The sequence below is a fragment of the Sebastes fasciatus genome, chromosome 8, assembly GCF_043250625.1.
Source record: "Sebastes fasciatus isolate fSebFas1 chromosome 8, fSebFas1.pri, whole genome shotgun sequence".
Taxonomy (NCBI): domain Eukaryota; kingdom Metazoa; phylum Chordata; class Actinopteri; order Perciformes; family Sebastidae; genus Sebastes; species Sebastes fasciatus.
This window is the reverse complement of record NC_133802.1, coordinates 31,157,562-31,176,487: the sequence shown is the minus strand read 5'-3', so window position 1 is coordinate 31,176,487 and position 18,926 is coordinate 31,157,562. Positions and strand designations below refer to the sequence as shown.

General features: G+C 44.4%; 1 protein-coding gene across 7 annotated transcripts in view; it reads right to left on the bottom strand.

The window, feature by feature from the left end:
* samd11 (sterile alpha motif domain containing 11) overlaps positions 1 to 18,926 on the bottom strand; it is a 130,380-nt gene that overhangs the window by 17,093 nt on the left and 94,361 nt on the right. For 6 of the 7 annotated variants that reach the window (XM_074645012.1, XM_074645011.1, XM_074645010.1 and 3 more), the window contains 2 exons: positions 11,488 to 11,580; positions 6,316 to 6,507 (listed from right to left, as the gene is read on the bottom strand). In XM_074645012.1, the coding sequence (XP_074501113.1) occupies positions 6,316 to 6,507; positions 11,488 to 11,580 (285 nt within the window). The remainder of the gene's footprint in view (positions 1 to 6,315; positions 6,508 to 11,487; positions 11,581 to 18,926) is intronic. The other variant, XM_074645009.1, reaches the window with a different exon arrangement.

The following is an 18,926-nucleotide window of genomic DNA, read 5'->3' as shown; positions in this document are numbered from 1 at the left end:
CTCTCTCTCTTCCCTCTCTCTGCCTCAATCTATCTATCCTCTCTCTCCGCTCCTCTCCTCTCCGCCTCCCCTCCTCCTCCCCCTCTTTTTTAATTAGACAGATCCCTCGGGAGCTAGGGGCCATTTCCGCCGCCGGTGCGGGTGTGACGTGTGTTTGTGTGTGTCTGTGTGATTTAGGTGCTTGCATGTGCGTGCCTGACTGTGTGCTTCTGTGTGTGTGTGTGTGTGTGTGTGCTGAAGCAGTTGAGCGGGCGCCGGAGTGGGGGGGGTGAAGCGACAGATATTAATGCGGCCTAGCTCCGGTGTATCGATCTGTTTGCTGCGCCAGGCCACAGGGGACTCGGCTGGCGGCAGACAAGGGTGTGTGTGTGTGTGTGTGTGTGTGTGTGTGTGTGTGTGTAAGGTGGGGTTGTGAGAGATAAGGGAGGGATCAGAGGGAACTGGAGCCCCAGAGCGCACACACACACACACACACACAGTCTGTTATGCACTTGCATACGTGGTGCAGGGGTGACAGGATGGAAGAGTTGACCTCTATGAGTTTTGCTATGGTCACAATCCCGACTCACCAATTATTTTGTATGACTGGGTGAGTTTACGGGGTGCTCCAGTGATTTAAGATTGCACTTCCATAAAGTTTTGGGACTTTCGAGCGACAGATTTAAAAAAGAACGGTGCAGATCGATTCTGCAGAGCCCGAGATATCCTGACTATATCTCAGCCAAAATAGAAACACAGAAAAAACACCAACTTTAGGCTGCAGACCTTAATTAGTCAAGCTCTAACCTGCAATTCCCATAATGCAACTCAACAGTGTCTTTCGCTTGACTCTCTCCCTGCCTTGTAAACATCCACGTCATTTAAACGCTACACGTCCCAGTTTGTAAAGCAGGCAGGGCCGGCTCTGGCTCTTTTGGTGCCCTATGCGAAATTCAGATTTGGAGCCCTATTCAGTTTATGTTATTTCAGTCAAAGATATTTAGTCTTAAAACGTGAGAATCAGGTGGAAAAGCCGAAGATAAAGATCTCCATCAAGAGTCTCTGATGGTAGCAAGGCCCTTGACTTTGACATGTCCAGTCCCCAGACAATACAAGCTGTATAAAATAGTGGAAATTCTAATTTATCTCGATAAATTCTCTATTATTTCTTCCATTTCTCGTCTTATTCGATCCTCTCTTTATCCGGTGCATGTTTGTAAAGCTTCTCTCCTCCAACACTAGGTCCATATTTTGCTCTCTCTCTCTCGCCACCCTCTCTCTTTCTAATTCTCTTTCATGTGAACAGAGAAGAGCCGGGTCACCTGGGGCTCTACCCTTCAGTGTGTGTGTGTGTACAGAGTAGGTACTCAGATTCAGAATTTCCCCTCTAAAACCGCTCGGCGTTGCAGCTGCTGGAACACAAGGAGAGAGTCCCTTCATCTGCAAATTAGAGTCCTAATTGAGGACACACACACACATCTATTCCTTTGCATGAGTTATTTTGGGAGGTCCCAGTTTACCACTCGGACCCATCCCGCTTATCCCTCTATTGTGTCATCCCATTTTTCTCCCCGCCATCATTCCTGGTGTTGGGCCTAAATCCCCCTCGGTTAAGCCGGGGGTTTTTTTCTCGGCGCGAGAATGCAGAGGAGCGCCACACTGATGCAGCTTGGCCGGCCTCGTGATGGATTTGGCGGACTGGCAGGTACACAAAAGCCGACATCCATCCCGCTAAAACGCACCAGAAAATTAAGTATCTTTTCAGGAAGAGGTATTCAGCCGGGCTTAGCAAGCAGTAAATATGTGGCGAGTTTGTCGCGCTGAATGTCTTTGACCATCTGTACTTTGACCAATCACGTGCTGGAGTTTTTAGGGATGCACGGATACCGATATAGGATCGGATATCGGGCAGATGCTGACTCAAATAGCTGGATCGGGTTATCGGTGACTATGGGGCCAATCCATTCAATTAAATTCTATGTTGATATACTATATACATTATATACTGGAATTTTAATTCCTGTTTAAGTTTTGACCAATTTGTTGCTGCATTAAAAAGGTTTACACTTTTGTAATTCTAATAATTGTAATGCCAGCTAATTTTGAAGATTTTTTTACTAAGTTGCTGAAGTACTATTTATTATTTTAATAATAAAAAGTAAATTTAATGTATTTTAAAAAAAAAAAAAAAATATATATATATATATATATATATATATATATATATATATATATATATATATATATATATATATATATATATATATATATATATATATATATATATATATATATATGTATTTATTTGTTACATTTTGTTTTACAAAGTTAGGAAAACAATGTCAGTCAGACCTGATGTTGCCTTACACACAAAAGAATGACCAAAGTCACTTCCATTCAGTGACGCATGCAGCTTATTAATTAAACACTGGTATCGGATCGGTACCCGGTAAAGCCCAGGTATCGCTATCGGGACGGAAAAAGTAGGATTGGTGCATCCCTAGGAGTTTTCAGGCTCTCTGGCATGATGATGATAAAGAGATGTTGTGTGCAGCTTCATGTTTCAAATCACACTAAACTGCGGGAGACAAAAACAGAAGCACGCCCCTTCCATCCCACCCCTCCCTTCACTTTCATCTGGATATCTACCCCCACCTCTCTTCTTCTTTTCTCCCTCCCTCCCTCTCCTTTCATCATATGAAGAGGGAGGGAAAGCCCTCCTGGCCATTTCTACACCCCATCCACCTCCACCCCCCAATTTCAACCCCCTCACTCCCCTTCCCTGCTCTTCTTTTGCCCACCAGGTCCAGAGAGAACCTCTCAAACAACACCTTGCACCTACACATTCACACACACACACTCACGTACACACACAGAGTTCCTCCTCACCCCTGCCTCTTTCACGCACACACACTTTAATTTTCTGTGCCCGACACTTCAAACACATGAAAGGATGCTCTGCGGGGACCAAGGCTAAAGGGAAGGTTGGAGGTGGGGGTAAGGAAAAGGAGGAGGAGGAGGAGGAGGGGGTATAAAAGCAGTGCTTGAGATGGAGATGTGTAGGAGAGATGGTGGTGATGGGGGGCCCAAGGGGGAGGGAGGAAAGGGGGTCACAGGGGCCCCATCAGAGACCAGGTCAATGTCAAGGGGCTCTCGCTGAAGTGATTCGCGTCAGCCTCTCAAGAGACAAAAACAGCCGTCCCTCTGTCCCACCTCCTGGACTGTTTGTGTCTGAGAGTGTCCAACTGTTAATTGGAGAAAGGGAGGTTGTGAAGGTAGCAGGGGTGGGTATTTTTACGATGTTGAAATAGATTTTTTAATACCGGAATCGATATATTTGCTTCATTTGAGTTTATGCGGAGGTAGAAGGAAGTTACCGCTTTTATTGTTGTAGTCTGAGTAACGTGACGTCATATACGTTCCGTATCAGTCACTCAAAACAACCCGCAGACAGCCGACGCGAGCCAAAACAAAAAAATTTAAATAAGACCTGCACCCTCACATGTTAAATCCAGCGTGGTAAACACTACACATCCAGTAAAGCATGGAAACACTTTGGGTTTCACACATTGCAGGAAAAGCAGAGCTAGACATCACGGCTAAAGCTGCATGCTAACTCTGTCACGGACAGGAAACGTTATCGTATCGCGGTAACGTGCGGTCAAGCCGGCCGTCGCTCTCATCTCCGTGGTCAAATGGGCCGACGCTACAACTGTAGAGCACCCATATACTGACATTTATGTTAAATGCATTCAAACGGCCCCGATGGAGCTGATCATGGATGTATAAAGAGAACAGAGCTGACGGGAGAGCTAGAGACGGACTTGGCGAAGTTAGAGGAAGTAGACACGTGTGACTGCGTCTGGTTTTCAAAATAAGGTGTTAACAAAGGGAACTGTATACACAAAATACATCTATGGAATTAAAATTAATTGGATTATATTCACCAGAAGTATAAAACATTACATGTCCCTTTTAAATTAAAAAGAAAATACCACTAATTTGTGAGGGAAATGTCTTTATTCTTTGATTTTTGGGTTGCTGGAAAATATTTAATAAATAATGCCTGACAATGATCCTGATATATTTAACTTCAGGACATCTCTGACTACATACATGCTGAAAATCAAACATTTTTACTGTATTAATTTAGATATTTTCCAAAGTAAAAGTCTCTAGAAGTGTATGATTCAACTTTTTCCCCATGGTCTAGTGTTAAAAAAGTTAACAAAAATCTCAATAAATCTCAATATCGAATCGCAATACCTGTAGAATCTCAATTAAAAATCACAATACAAATCGAAAAGGCACCCAAGTATCGTAATAGTATTGAATAGGGAGATAGGGGAATCATCCCAGCCCCTGAAGGAAGTGTTATACTAAGTTTTCTACATAAACTTGTAAGCAGTCGGAGGAAGTTGCCAGGTGTGGAAGAAAAGTAATATTAGCAACACCAAAGGCTTGGCTGTCAGCGAGCGCTGGCAAAGCCTGTGATGCCCATGGCTCATCATCCGCTTAGAGGATCTGACACGCACAAACACAACGGTGAATGTAAACACACACGTCGCTAAGAGGAAATCTTACCGTGAAGTTGTGTTTTAAATAGTAGTTATATTTGAGTGTGTGACCTGAGCTTCATTAATCATCTGTTAACTTGTATGTATGAGTGTTTTTTTCTTGATTTCTTGCTCTGGAAGAAGATATTTATTCAATTTTCCTCCCTCATTTCCTTTGACCATTTCTCTCCTCGGGTTTTTTTTTTGTACTCATATTCCTGGTTTCTCTTTACCTCTTTCTCTTCTTCACATTGAAAGCTTTTTTAAGTGCGGCTTGGAAGAGGAATGTGCAGAATAAAGGACAGCGTGGAAACTATCAAACGATGTTGGAATGTGGAAGTGAAGAAAGGGAACGAGGATGTCTGTATTGCGCCAGAGCGTCTGCCTCATACCAGCAAGGTTTCTGGGAAAGGAAGCCAGCGATCAGACTGCACCCTGGGCCATAAAACCCCCACAATGCACTGCATCTTGCCTCTAACTCCTCTAAGACACGGGGAAAAGGCAATTAAAGCGTTTATAGGCTTCGCCCCCTAGATTTGCAGCCAGCAATTAAAAATCATTACTAATCAAATAAAAATAAAAGTAGCTCAAAGTACAATTCGGCCAGGGCATCGATTGGATTTATGCTACTGCAAAAGAGCTCATAAAGACTGGTAGGACTTAATGTTACATTCTTTACAAAAATGTGAGAAAAAGGTTAACATTTAATGGCAGGCACAGTGAAATGAATATAAAGCCAACTTATAAAATCCAAACGAGGCAACTTTTCTCATTTTCTTTCTTCCCTATCAAACTACAATTCTCTCAAAGCTAAAACCAGTAAATTTTATGTGACTAGAAATTGAGAAAAACTGGGACACACTGGTAGTTTCCAGGGTGTTGGGAGATTTAGAGGGTTGGCAGGCAGCCAATGAGAGCTCCTGGATCAATCGCGGTGTTGATGCATGCAAAGCCTTGTGGGTGTTGTTAACAACGGAGGGGCCGTGGCGGTCAGAAATCACCCTGAGTGACACTTTGACACTGGGTGGGCAAGCGCCGCAAATAGAAATGTCAGCCGTCTCCACGGCTGGGGTTTTACAGTGGCAGCAGTGTGGCGCACCTTAACATGGTACTCTGAACACAGTGCATCGCCGTGACTTGGTGACAGGTGACGGAAGATGTGTTTTTTTTTGTTTTTTTTCAGAGAGAGAGAAGCTGGGGAAGTGCTTGCAGAGAAAACTCTTTTAGTTTGAAGTAAATCTCAAGTTACTTCAAAACTAAAGTTATTTCAAAGGAAAAGTACCTTTAGATCTTTCCAGAGTCAATTCTGACTTGTAGAGAAGGAAACGCTATTCTGAATTTAAAAATCAACTGTGCACTGAGGTACATACAGTCAGGTGGAACAAGATAAGACAGATATTTGAAAGCCAATATGATGACAGTTAGGGATGCACCGATACTGAAACGGGATCGGATATCAGGCCGACACTGTAATTCCTGTTCATTTGGAAGATTTTTTACCAGGTTGTTGGTGTACAATTTATTATTTTAATAATAAATAACTCAGTAAATGTATATCTATGTATTTATCTGTTAGGAAAGTAATGTTTAAGTCAAGCCTGAGGTGGCTTTAAACATAAAAGAATGATCCCGGTCACTTCCACACAGTGAGGCATACAGCTTATTAATTAAACACTGGTATCGGATCGGTACTCGGTATCAGCCGGTATAAGTCGGACTGGTGCATCCCTAATGACAGTGGGGATGATGATGATGATGATGATGATGATCGTACACACACCTACAAATACGGAGCCTGTGGACTGACCGTGGCCAGGCAGACCCATGCTGCTCGCCAGCTGGTAGAGCCGCTGCTGCTGCTCCTCGTAGGACCCTTGCTCGCTGAGCGCTGACATCATGCGCCTGTAGTGCTCCTCAGGGCTCATGTGTCCGTGGCTGCCGCCGGCCTCCACCACCGGGCTCTGGGAGTTCTCTGAAGAGAGAGAAGGGAGACACTTATATTACGACCAATCACCGACTGATAATATCTAACTCATCAGGGGGATAAATACAGGCTCTAAAACCCTTAATAGGCTACTACCTCAATTTTGTGCATTGAACTCTCTTTCCAGCATATGATTAAATAATTATGTATTCATCCACGTCTACATTCATCTCCATGTCAGTCATGATTGTGAGGAATTTTGCCACAAGAACATACTTGCATCAAATTTACTACGCAGCTTAAAACAGCAGCCAGAGGACACAGATTTGGAACATTTGTATTTTCATGACATCACTGATCTGAGCACAGAACGCTGCTGTTTAGCAACCCTGCAAAGTATACGTGTCAGTTTACCCCGAAGAGACAAGAGAAGAACTAAAACTAATACTAGTGAATCCAACTTTTTTCTGAATGTAGAAACCTGTCTGCGTTCTTGTTAATTCCTCTGAACAGTGTTTATACCAGAATTTCATGAGCACTCTGAGGTAGCTACAGGTTCACAATTTGGAGGGAAGGAATGTTTTTTGTAAAAATAGATTTCTCATGCAGTTCTATAAAAAACATCATTGGGATACATTGCCATTGTGAACAACACACAGCAAAGAATTACCCAGAATTCATTTTAGACACCTTCTATCTTGCATATTTTCAATGATCACTGCACTCTGACACAAACACTTCCTCAAATATCAGCCAGAAAAAAATGCTTGTACACAGATTATTCATTAAAGCTAGTGTTTGGTAATCTTCTTCAAAAACATTTTTTGTTATATTTGTTGAAGTTCACATTACATCCCGACAGCAACCAATAAATCAAATGGTCTGAACGTTGTGAACACGAGACCCAAACAGCTGGTTGTAGCGTGAAAGTGAAACTTAACACACGGGACACGAACAGCGGTCTCCTGGATGAAAGCCTTGTGTTTTGTTGGGTCCATCCAGTCACTATCTGCGCACTTTCCCTGAGTGTTTCCTATTGCCGAAGATGGGTTTACATCGGAAAGCCCGGTGCATCTCAAAAGGTGCCTTGTGCGGTATCACACGTCAACAGCCGTGACAGAGCCTCGGTATTGGACGCCCTGCGAATTAGAACTGGCTGAAGTGATTGCACAGGCTACCTGCCTATCTACCTACGCACACTCTGCCCGTACTCTCATCTTGTGTCACCAGAGTCTTCCACAAGCTGCTGGCTTGACAGCTGGGTGTACTAACAATAACCGTGTTCGTTGTTCATTCATTTTGATAGTTTTGGTCGAGTGACTTTGAAGGGAGGCCTGAAGAAACGGACTGTCGCTAGATTTAGCGACTTTTGGAGCTAGTGCTGCTAGCTACTTTCATTGGAAAAGAGTTGGCGACACTGGGCTGGGTTTTTCGGTTGGATAATATTCAGAATCTCTCTAGCGTACTCTTGCTAGTTTCTTAAGATTACCAACCCTAGCTTTAAGAAGACAGCACTGATGGACAGGAAACCTCTTTGGATGAATCTATGCACATACAGCCATGCATAGTTAATGGTCTGAGCCTGACCCGAGCACGAACTCACTACTTCTCTGACAGAAACCACAGCAGTAACCATGTAGTAACGTTTGCATATAGGATGAAAGGTTATAAGTAGGGTTGTTTTACTGTGCTGTATTTTGACATTTCTTTTAATGCAGACTACAAAGAAAGGCTCAGCTTCTTCCATCGTGTGTGCGTTTGTGTGCGTGTAGCACTGCTGTGCTGCGTTTAAGGTATTGTGAAGATGATGTGGTGCATGATATCTATCTAGCTGTCAGTCCCCACACTTAATCTCTCTCTCTGACCTCCCTCCTCCCTCTCTCTGTCAATAGTAACATGATCTAAGGTAAGGGTGGTGGGGGATATGGGGAGGTGGTTTGGGAGTTAGAGGGGGGAGAAAGAGGATGAGGAGGAGGAGGAGGAGGAGGGAGAAGCAGAGGAAAGCAGGGGTTATTTTTACCACCCTCCTTCTTATTGAAACCTGAGCCTGGCCCCGGGCAGGCGAGCAGGAGTGGCGCTGAGGAGCGGAGGTGGGTTGGAGGTGGTGGTGGTGGGGGAGGAAGCGAGCACGCAAGCATCTCTGTCTCCACCGCCAAGCTCCAGCTAATCCACCCAAGGTCCTCGAGTGTTTGTGTGTGCATGTATGTGTGTGTGCGTGTGTGCACGCAACTAGTCTGCGACTGTCTGAAGTTTTCTCGCTCTCTAAACACAGCAGGGGGTGCCGACTTTGCAACAGAAAGAAAAACAGACATCATTTACACAGCGGCATCCAATCTCTCCAGCTCCATCCCCACGCTACTCTCCGTCTCCCTCACTCAATCTATTTCTCCACCTGCATTAGTCATTAAGGGATAGTGTCGGTCGCCGCGGAACTTGGGAGGCGAGAAGACACGCATAGATAACACACACACATAAAGAAACACACACACAGGTGCAGAGTCGGGGTTTGAATATGGACAGAGCTCAAGGTTAAGATATAGGATCAGTAGTGTTTTGAAAAGGCTTAAATGCACTTCTCTGGACGGCAGGGCGCACACACACACCTACACACACACATGTATACTCACACAGTCTTCCTTATCTGTCTCCTTTATGCAAATATACAGAAAAGGAAGAATATATGCAAGGCATATGCAGGGGTTTGTTTGCTTTAAAAGCCAAAAACTTAACCACGCAGGCACAAGAAAACGTCAAAATAAAAACACACAAGCCTCATTTGCCTTAAGAGGAAGCCAAGCCTGAGTACACACACACACACACACACAAACACAGATAAACGCACACACACTGTCACACACACACACACACACACACAGATAAACACACACACGAGAAAAAAAAACATGCATCTTTCAGAAGCTGGGTTGTGTCTAAGTAAGACTATAATGGGCAGGAATGAGTGCTTCTCCACACAGAGAAAGAGGCTCCAGGCAGGGCTGCGGTCGGACAAAGGTCACCCAGAGGGCAAAGGTCAACACCAGGCTCAGGCTGAGCTCTACACAGATAAATCTGCACTTACAAACTACCCACAAACTACCCTCAGCCGTCTAATGTTTCACACAGAATTCAACCATCATAAAAAAAAACATTTTACTCACATGTCTAATAATCAGAGCTATTTGTGTCACTGTAGGTGTGCTGATGATGTTGTTTGGCTTACTCATGCTCCTGGAGAGTGAGAGTGTGTGTGTGTGTATAAGTGTGTACATGTTGTCCTGGTGTCTCCAGAGATGAGGGCTGGATGTGCGGTGAGCTGCCCTTGGTTTTTGCGGTTTCGCCTGCTGTATAATGCATCAGTCAGGAAGTCTTCCTCAGGAGCCTGGAGGGACGGCTGCGCCGCGCTCCACGCTGGGGCGCCTGGTTTCACGCTGCATGAGGGAGATATGAATAATAGAGGACGGCGACCGGATTGCAGCGCTTACAGAGGGGCATCGTCTTGCCAACGTATGCCTTCTCGTGATTCGTTATTTATGTTGTTCTCGTGTCATTTAGGGAGCAGATGAAAAGGTTAACAAAGCGTGAATATTAGTAATCAACTGCAAAAATGATACGCTATCTACGGGAGCTACGGTATTAGATATATTAGATATTATATTTAAGGCTGCGATAATAAGGCAACTTGCGATTTTTAGGTTGTAGCGGGTTCAGTTTTACAGCTAAAGTGAATATACTGTCATTATACGAAACTAAAAAACGTAAGATATAAGACTCACACAACCTGATGAAGACCTGTTGAGTGTAAACACGTTGGTGGGTGTTATCCATGTCTTAATAAAAGGATTTTTAAACTCACAATCAGAGTGCCTCGGATGTTTTCCAGACAGCCGTCCAACACGAAGGACTTTCAAAGTACGCTGGACAGTCACTGTTTTTTTATTTTTATTGACTACTTGCCCCATCCTTGAAGAGCACCTGTTTTTTTACTTCAACATTTCCAACATCAAGTTTCCTGACCCAGTGCAGCACTCTCAATTTTTTCTTTATAGAAAACCTAAAGAGTCCATCGGTACCAACCATGTGATACTAGCTTGTCGCAAAGGAGGTTAAAGAACGCTTCCAATTTACGCTAAATTTTGGCAAGGAAAAACTGTCATGGCCATTTTCAAAGGGGTCCCTTGACCGCTGACCTCCAGATATGTGAATGTAAATGGGTTCTATGGGTACCCACGAGTCTCCCCTTTACAGACATGCCCATTTTATGATAATCACATGCAGTTTGGGGCAAGTCATAGTCAAGTCAGCACACTGACACACTGACAGCTGTTGTTGCCTGTTGGGCTGCAGTTTGCCATGTTATGATTTGAGCATATTTTTGTTATGCTAAATGCAGTACCTGTGAGGGTTTCTTGACATTATTTGTCATTGTTTTGTGTTGTTAATTGATTTCAAATAATAAATATATACATAAGTTTGCATAAAGCAGCATATTTGTCCACTCCTATGTTGATAAGATTATTAAATACTTGACAAAACAGTTTTGAACATTTTTGAACACCCAGTTTTCTTGTTAAAGGGTCAGTTCACCCAAATCATGGTTTTCATTGGGACTATTTTCTACTGCGGATGTAGTCACTGTTCAGTGAGGCCTGTAGGGTGACCTGAGGAAACCAGACATTATACATGGGAGCACCACAAATTCTCCTTTTTACGGTGCTCAAAACACCTCTCACTAGAGCAGCGGCAGAATATCACAGACAAAGCTCAACAGGTAAAAATAAAACTTCATGGTTCCGTGTGTGTGTGTGTGTGTGTGCGTGTGTGTGTGTGCGTGTGCGTGTGCGTGTGCGTGTGTGTATCACGCTAACCCAAACACACTGACCACTGGCAGCTAAACCAACACAGCCTCGTGTCTCCCTCTTCTTCACTTTAACACTCAGCCTGTCTTCTTTCCTACAGTTTTCACTCGTTTCCTCTCTGAAAACGCACATCCGTAACGTCACAACGCTCAAGTACTCTGCGTGATCTTACCTTTGGGGGATACGCTACGTGACTTCTTGCTGTCAGATGGACACTCGCTGCTGCTGTTTGGAGAGAAGCTTCTTCTTTTGCCTAGAAGGTCATCTGTAAACACACAAAAGGGAGAAAGAGCAGAAAGTGAGAACACCGAAGTAAAAGCTTGATATTTACCGCTCTGCTACATGCCTACCTGTATGCATGGCGGCTGTTTTGGAAATGCAGAGTTAGAAGAGAAAAAGGAGAGGGGGAAAAAAAGTGATAGGTGGAGAGAAAAGAGAGCGAGTGAAGCGAGCCACGGGCGTCTGGAGATGTGCCTGTTCTGTCAGATATGAGAGGGGGGCCTGCACCGCCGTGGATGACAGATCTGCCCGGCTCATTCACATATGTGTGTGTGTGTCTATTTGAAGGAGGGAGGAGGGCTCTGTCTCTCTGAGTCTCCTCCAACGTCTCTTTCCAACAGTCTGTCCTCAAGTGTTATCACCGTTCTTCCCCTCTCTCTCTCTCTCTCTCTCTTTTCTTCTTTCTTCTCTTTTTCCAGATGTTGGCACAAAACTGAACCAAAGTGCACGAGAGCCTCTCAGCTGCTTGAGAAATCACTCTCAGCCTACATTACGTCTATATCATGTGTTTATTTTTGTACCTCCACGACAGCTACTCCCCTCTCTCTTGTTGCTGTCCTCCCCTCATAAACACACTTCTGATCTTCTCATGTCTTTGTCTCCGTCTCCTCTAGATGGGTTTGAAACCTCCTCCCATCAGGAGTTCTCTCTCTCTCTCTCTCTCTCTCTCCTCCCATTAACACCCTCCCTGCCTCCATCTCTTCCTCCCTGTTCTCCCCCTACCTCCTCCCCTGCCACCAAAGAGGAGCATCTAGTGTACAATTACAGCACCCCCTACAGCCGCCTCCTCTCCTCCCCTCTCATCCCTCTCTTCCTTCCCGCCCAATCGCCTCACCTCCAACCCCCTCAAACACACCTCAAATCAATACGGGCCTAATCAGAGAGAGAGGGGATGCAGAGCACATCGCACGCAGCGCCGGCAGGAAGGAAAAAGCTGTTTGTCATTGCTCTCTTGCTCTCTTTCTTTCTTTCTTTCTTTCTCTATTTCTATCTCATGCACCTTTTTTCTCTGTTTCTTCCACAAGCCACAGCAGCAACTGCTTCCCTTCTTTCTCTTTAGTCTCTCGCTTTCTCTCTCTCACTTCTCGGTGCGTATTTTTAAGGATGGGGAGCGTTTTTTTTCCCCCTCCTCCTTCAAGGAGAACGGTTCTCTCTCCGTCTCTCTTTTTCAACAAAGCCATTTTTCATCATTTGCACAGCATGTGTAAACAGTGCGGAGAAACAATGAAAATAGGGGGGTTAAAAAAAAATAAAAAGAGGTGATTTTCGCAGCAATACCCAAGCAAACAACACTTTCTGTCCACTCCTGATATTATTGTTACCTTAGCAACGGGCAGACAGTCATCAAGTGAAGCTGGAGTGGAGTCTGACCTTTAACCCTTAACCTATCACCCAAACTTATGCTCTTTCTTCTCTAACAAGACACAGATAGACGGGGAGGGGGAAAGAGACGGACGGACGTTTAGACAGGACTCAGAGGATTTTGTTGGCCGTCTGAAGGGAGCCCTGGTGTTGATGAGAGGGCGAGCGAGCAAACAAGAAAGGGAGAGAGAGTGAGGTTCACTAATGATCCGGTGTTTGATGTTGCCTCTCAGGTCCCGAGGAGATCCACTCCCTATACAGTACCATCCTAAGGGGACACAGCGTGGGGAGGAGGGGGTGCTAATGGACAACTGCAATACTGAATGTCTTTCATAATTTCTACTTTTTCTGTCGTCCCCTTTATGATGTTTTTCTTCTCATTTTCAAATCATGTTCAGTACAAAAAAAAAACACAAAAAAGGTCTCCATCTATCTTATTACTGGAATATTAACAAAGAGACAGAGAACCCCCATTAGTTAAAACCCCCTCTTCTACCAAACACACACACACACACACACACACACACACAGAGCCTCTCATGATCAAACGCACACACTTGAGTCGTCTCTTGAGCCGACCTCACTCAAGACACTGCGTCTCCTGAGCGAGTGCCCGAGGGCCAGAGATTTGAGGGCGGAAAGCTTTTAAAGCCAATTAAATGGGGCTTCTTAGAGCACCGGCACTCCCTTTTAATGCCGAAACCCTGAGCTCCGCTAGCGTCTATGCTAACCCTTTTACTCCCACTAACGCTGCTGCTGCTGCTTACAGTCACGTTTGCTACCCCGGGCATTTCCCTACCACCTGCTTGTTAATATTGCTGAGGAATTAGTGGTTATGGAGTCAGTAGTTGACTGGTGACTTTAACTGTCAAAAGAGTGCAATAATTAAAGCAGCAGTGGGTAGAAATGGAGCAACTATGATAAAAAAATATATATATATTTGTATAAAATGCTCACTATATCCTGACAGTAGTGCATGAGACAGGTAAAAAAGAACATGTTCCTCTGGTGTCCTCCGGTGCTCCTAATGGCATCTGCAAGATTTCACAGACCGGAGGAAAAAAACCAATCTCTGAGCAGCTGTCAATCACTCGCGATCTCTGGTAAAACGGTCAAACTAGGCAGCGCTGATCAAATACAAATCAATATTCTGTTACTGTAATGCCGATTTCTCTCCTCAAATATTTTCAGAAACATCTTGTAGCGTACTGTTTAGCTGTAAAATGAGAAAGTTTGTGACCCGACAGCCATGTTGAGATCAGCTGAGGAAATACCGAGCACTGCCCACCAGCCGGAGCACAGCCAAGAGGAACGATAATAAACGCTCTCTCTCTCTGAAATGACCTGTGATTGGTCAAATTCTCCTGTCACGGACTAGATTTTTTAAAGCCTGAAAACAGAGCCATGAGGAGGTGCAGAAGTTTGTAAGTTTACAATATGCTGAAAGGTTATTATGCGCCCAATGATGCCCAAAACGTTCTGCCTACTGAAGCTTTAAGTGCAAATAGCATTGGCTGCTATGATATAGCGCCTTGTTTTTGCCATTTCTGGTCAACAAATACAGGCTGACTTTTTTTCCGACCACCCAATATGCCTCAGCTCCTCTTTGCTGGTTAACCTCGTCCTTATCTGCCGTTCCTCCCGCTGAGAGAAAAGAGGGATGAAAACAGAGGGACAGATAGAGGAAAAAGGAAACAGCAGGACCTAAACCCCTTCTCTTTCATGTGACACCACCAGGGCGAACCATCAAGCAGGCATTCCTCTTTCTTTCTTACTCTCTGATTTCCTCTCCTCCCTCAAACTTTAGTCCTCTTCCTCTCCACTCTCCATCCCATGGAGCGTGGTGACAGCTCAGACAGCCAGACTCCTTAATTCCTCTCTTACTCCGTTAATCTGTCATCTTTATCAGGCCGGGGAAGGGGGGGGCTGTGCGGAGAGAAGGGTGTGGGGGGGGAGTGACAGGCGGGGACGTGGGGTGGGCCGCCAGCCGCAGCCCCCGATCAATCTCCACATTACAGCTGACAGAATGGTGCTAATAACTTATTGATCCCCCCTCCGTGCGCCGGGGCCTCCGCCGGCCCTGAAAGCCCTGCCATTGATTGGCTTACAGGCCGATGCAGCGGGGAGAGGGAGGGGAGGATGGGGGAGGAACGGCGGCGGGTGATGGAGATGGGGAGAGAGGCGCTTCTGCTCACGCTGAGGAGAGGATGCGCCACCTCCAGCACGTGCAAATGTACAAACACAGTTAACACTGCTCCGCTGTTTGTCATCTTCTGTGTCTTTTCAACAGGAAGAGAGGAATTAAGAGAGGTGGAGAGAGAAGAAGAAGAAGGAAATCATGGAGGAAGATTGGTACGCTTAGTCAACTGACTAAAATACGGCTGACCTTAAAGTGAGAATCTGTGACATTGTCACAAATAAATGTCCCCTTTGCAACGCGGTATAGTTATGTAACACAATAAAAACTAAACCTACAGGCTATTTATTAGGGGCGGGGGAAAAAAATCAATTCACCTATGTATCGCTTTTTTTTTTATATTGATTTTTAAATGCCAAAATCAATATATTTGCTTCATTTGAGTCTATGTGGAGGTAGAAGGAAGTTACCGCTTTTATTGTTGTAGTCTGAGTAACGTGACGTCATATCCGCTCCGTATCCGTCAACCAAAACAAACCGCAGTGAGCCGAAATAAAAAAGCAAGCTTTTATTTTTGTTGCTCTAAAGGCCCTCTGTCGAGAAGAGGTGATGTTTCCAGCAGCAGTAACAGTGGTTTGTTTACAATAAGTCCTGGAAGAAGTCGTAAATTACTAATTACTTTGTCTAAATCATAATGGGATTAAATTATTCTCTGATAAAAGATCCGTACAGCACAAGTCACTTTTGAGTTTGTCAAGCCAATCACTATGGAGAGAACGTCGATGGAGAGAAAATAAACCTCTCAGTTAAATATAAAAAAAGTTGTTTCTGATCTGAGTGTAACTTACACCTCACAACGAAATCTTTCCAGTTAAGGAAATTCTAAATAATAACACATATTTAATCACCTGGTGCTTTCCGCCACTCTTACATGTGCTGCTTTCTTTGTCTAATCTCTCCGTGTCTGTCACACAGTGTTCATTTGTCTTCTTCTGCATACAGCAGCTTTTTGCTAGGCAACTGTTCAAGCCAGAATATTAATATTCTTGTCAAATCAATGCTCAAGTCACAGGTTATTAAAGGCTATTAAAGTTTTAAAGGCAGTCATTAAATAATTATGTTGAATTTCTACCTCAAACGAAAGTAACAACATTTTCACAATGAGTCACAGTACAGCGGATAAATGTGAAATGAAATGCAAAAAAAACAAAACACCCATGAGCACTGAAGATGCCACAGACATGATAATTACCAGGGCTGGGACGATATACCTATCTCCCGATTCAATACTATCACGATACTTGGGTGCCGATGCAATATGTATTGCGATTTTTAAGTATTGCTATTCTATATTACGATTTATTGCGATTTTTTTTTACTTTTTTAACACTAGACCATGGGGAAAAAGTTGAATAATACACTTCTAGGGACTTTTACTTTGGAAAATATCTAAATTAATAAAGTAAAGATGTTTGATTTTCAGCATGTATATAGTCAGAGATGTCCTGAAGTCAAATATATCAGTCATTATTTATTAATTTCTTTCCAGCAACCCAAAAATCAAAGGATAAAGATATTTCCCTCACAAATTAATGGTATTTTATTTTCAATTTATAAGGGATATGTGATGTTTTATAATTCTGGTGATTATAATCCAATCAATCTTATTTCTATAGATGTATTTTGTATATACAGTTCCCTTTGTTAACACATTATTTTGAAAACCGGACGTAGTCACACGTGTATACTTCCGCTAACTTCTCCAAGGCCGTCTCTAGCTCTCCCGTCAGCTCCGTTCTCTTTATACATCCATGGTCAGCTCCATCGGGGTCGTTTGAATGTATTTAATATAAATGTCAGTATATGGGTGCTCTACAGTTGTAGCGTCGGACAATCTTACCACGGAGATGAGGGTGACAACCGGCTTGACCGCACTTTACCGCGATACGATAACGTTTCCTGTCCGTGACAGAGTTAGCATGCAGCTTCAGCCGTGATGTCTAGCTCTGCTTTTCCTGCAATGTGTGAAACCCAAAGTGTTTCCATACTTTACTGGATGTGCCGTTTTTACCACATTGGATTTAACATGTGAGTGTGCAGGTCGTATCCACGCAGACCCTCCGCCATTTTCTGCTTTCTTGTTTCGGCTCGCTTCGTTACGTTACGTTACGACGTCACGTTATCTCCACATAGACTCAAATGAAGAAAGTATATTAATTTTCCGACCCCTAATAAACACAAAAAAACACACAGGACTTTTATTTATTTAAACTTCAGTTTGATTCCCTTTAAGTGCTCTGGAAGGAAGGAAGAAGTATTTTCACTCTTCACTCAGCGATCTATTTGGGCATCTGTGAATTTTATCCCTCGCCATCCCAAGCATTAGCACGTCTTTATGAACAATAACCCTGAGAAGCCATTCTGTTATGGCAGTACAATTACATTCCTATTAAGCAGTGCGATGTCTTAAAATATTTACAACCCGCATTTCCCTTTTTTGCTTCCGTACGACAGAGCAAATATCAGAAATCCTGGAGTGTTTACTTTTGTTTAGAACTGCCTTTCTATGCTAATCGTGTAATACTTTAAAAGCAATCCGCACTCACAATCAGTTTGGGGAAAAAAAATAAAAAGTCTTGCACAAACACGCTGGGCTGCAGATTCACACGCAAGCAAACATCTAAAACCAGGCATTTAAAACCACACACGGAAAGGTGCACGCACACAAAAATGTGCTCGAGCCCTAAACCGCTGCTACAACCCCCAACCACACACACACACACACATACACGCACACACACACACACACACACACACACCGGCAGGCTGTAACTGCCTCTGGGAGTCTGAGTGCAGGGAGCGGAGGAAAGAGAGAGAGAGAGAGAGTGGCGGTCCAAAAACACCTTATCTGCCTGTTTGAGTCTCCGGTCTGACCGCAGAGCCACGGTTTACAGTCTCCACAGGCAGCCAGACTCTCAGCGTCGGCGCCCCTGCTCTCCCTCCTCCCTCCTCCCTCCCCCTCCACCTCTCACAGAGCCTCTGAATAGCCAGCGGCTGGGGAGGGAGGGAGGGATGGAGAAGAGAAGGAGGGAGGCAGCCCTCCTGTCTGTCCCTCAGATTTAATTAACGGCCCACTCCGGCGCAGAGACGACCCGGCAAGCCTGCTTCCCTTTCCTCCTGACCCCCCCACACACACACACACACACACACACACACACACACACGCACGCACACACACACGCACGCACACACACACACACGCACACGGAGCCGCCCGCCGCCATAGCTGCCGCCTGCCCTCCCCTGATACCACCACCGCACTCATTCATCTCTCTTTCCTCCGTCTCTCTGTTTCTTCCATCACTGCATCTCTGTTGCTCCTCTACGTTATCCTTCATTTCTCTCCTGTCTCTCAGATTCTCTCCTTCCGCAGCTCGTCGAATGACTTTTGGAGGATAAAGTCAAACGCGTGAGTTGACTGACAGAACGGAGTAAACACAATATCGTAGACGGCGAGCTGCGTTCACCGCCTCATCTATCTCACAGTCAAATAATCCACTGCTCCTAAAACTCCATACGCATTACACCCACTACACCCACCTACGTATTTGGGGCGCAAATTTGAACCTGTGTTGATTTTTGTTTTGCGTGGGCACGCATCTGTATAACTGCGTGTTATTTGTGTGCGATTGTGTGTTTGTGAACGTGTGTGCGTCTAATTTCACTGGCAGACAGAATTAGAGCCAGTGGCTGATCGGATTGGACTTGTTTACAGACATGGAGCGAGCCGCTTAGGCAGCCTGTTAAATCTCCCTTTAATGCTCAAACGGACA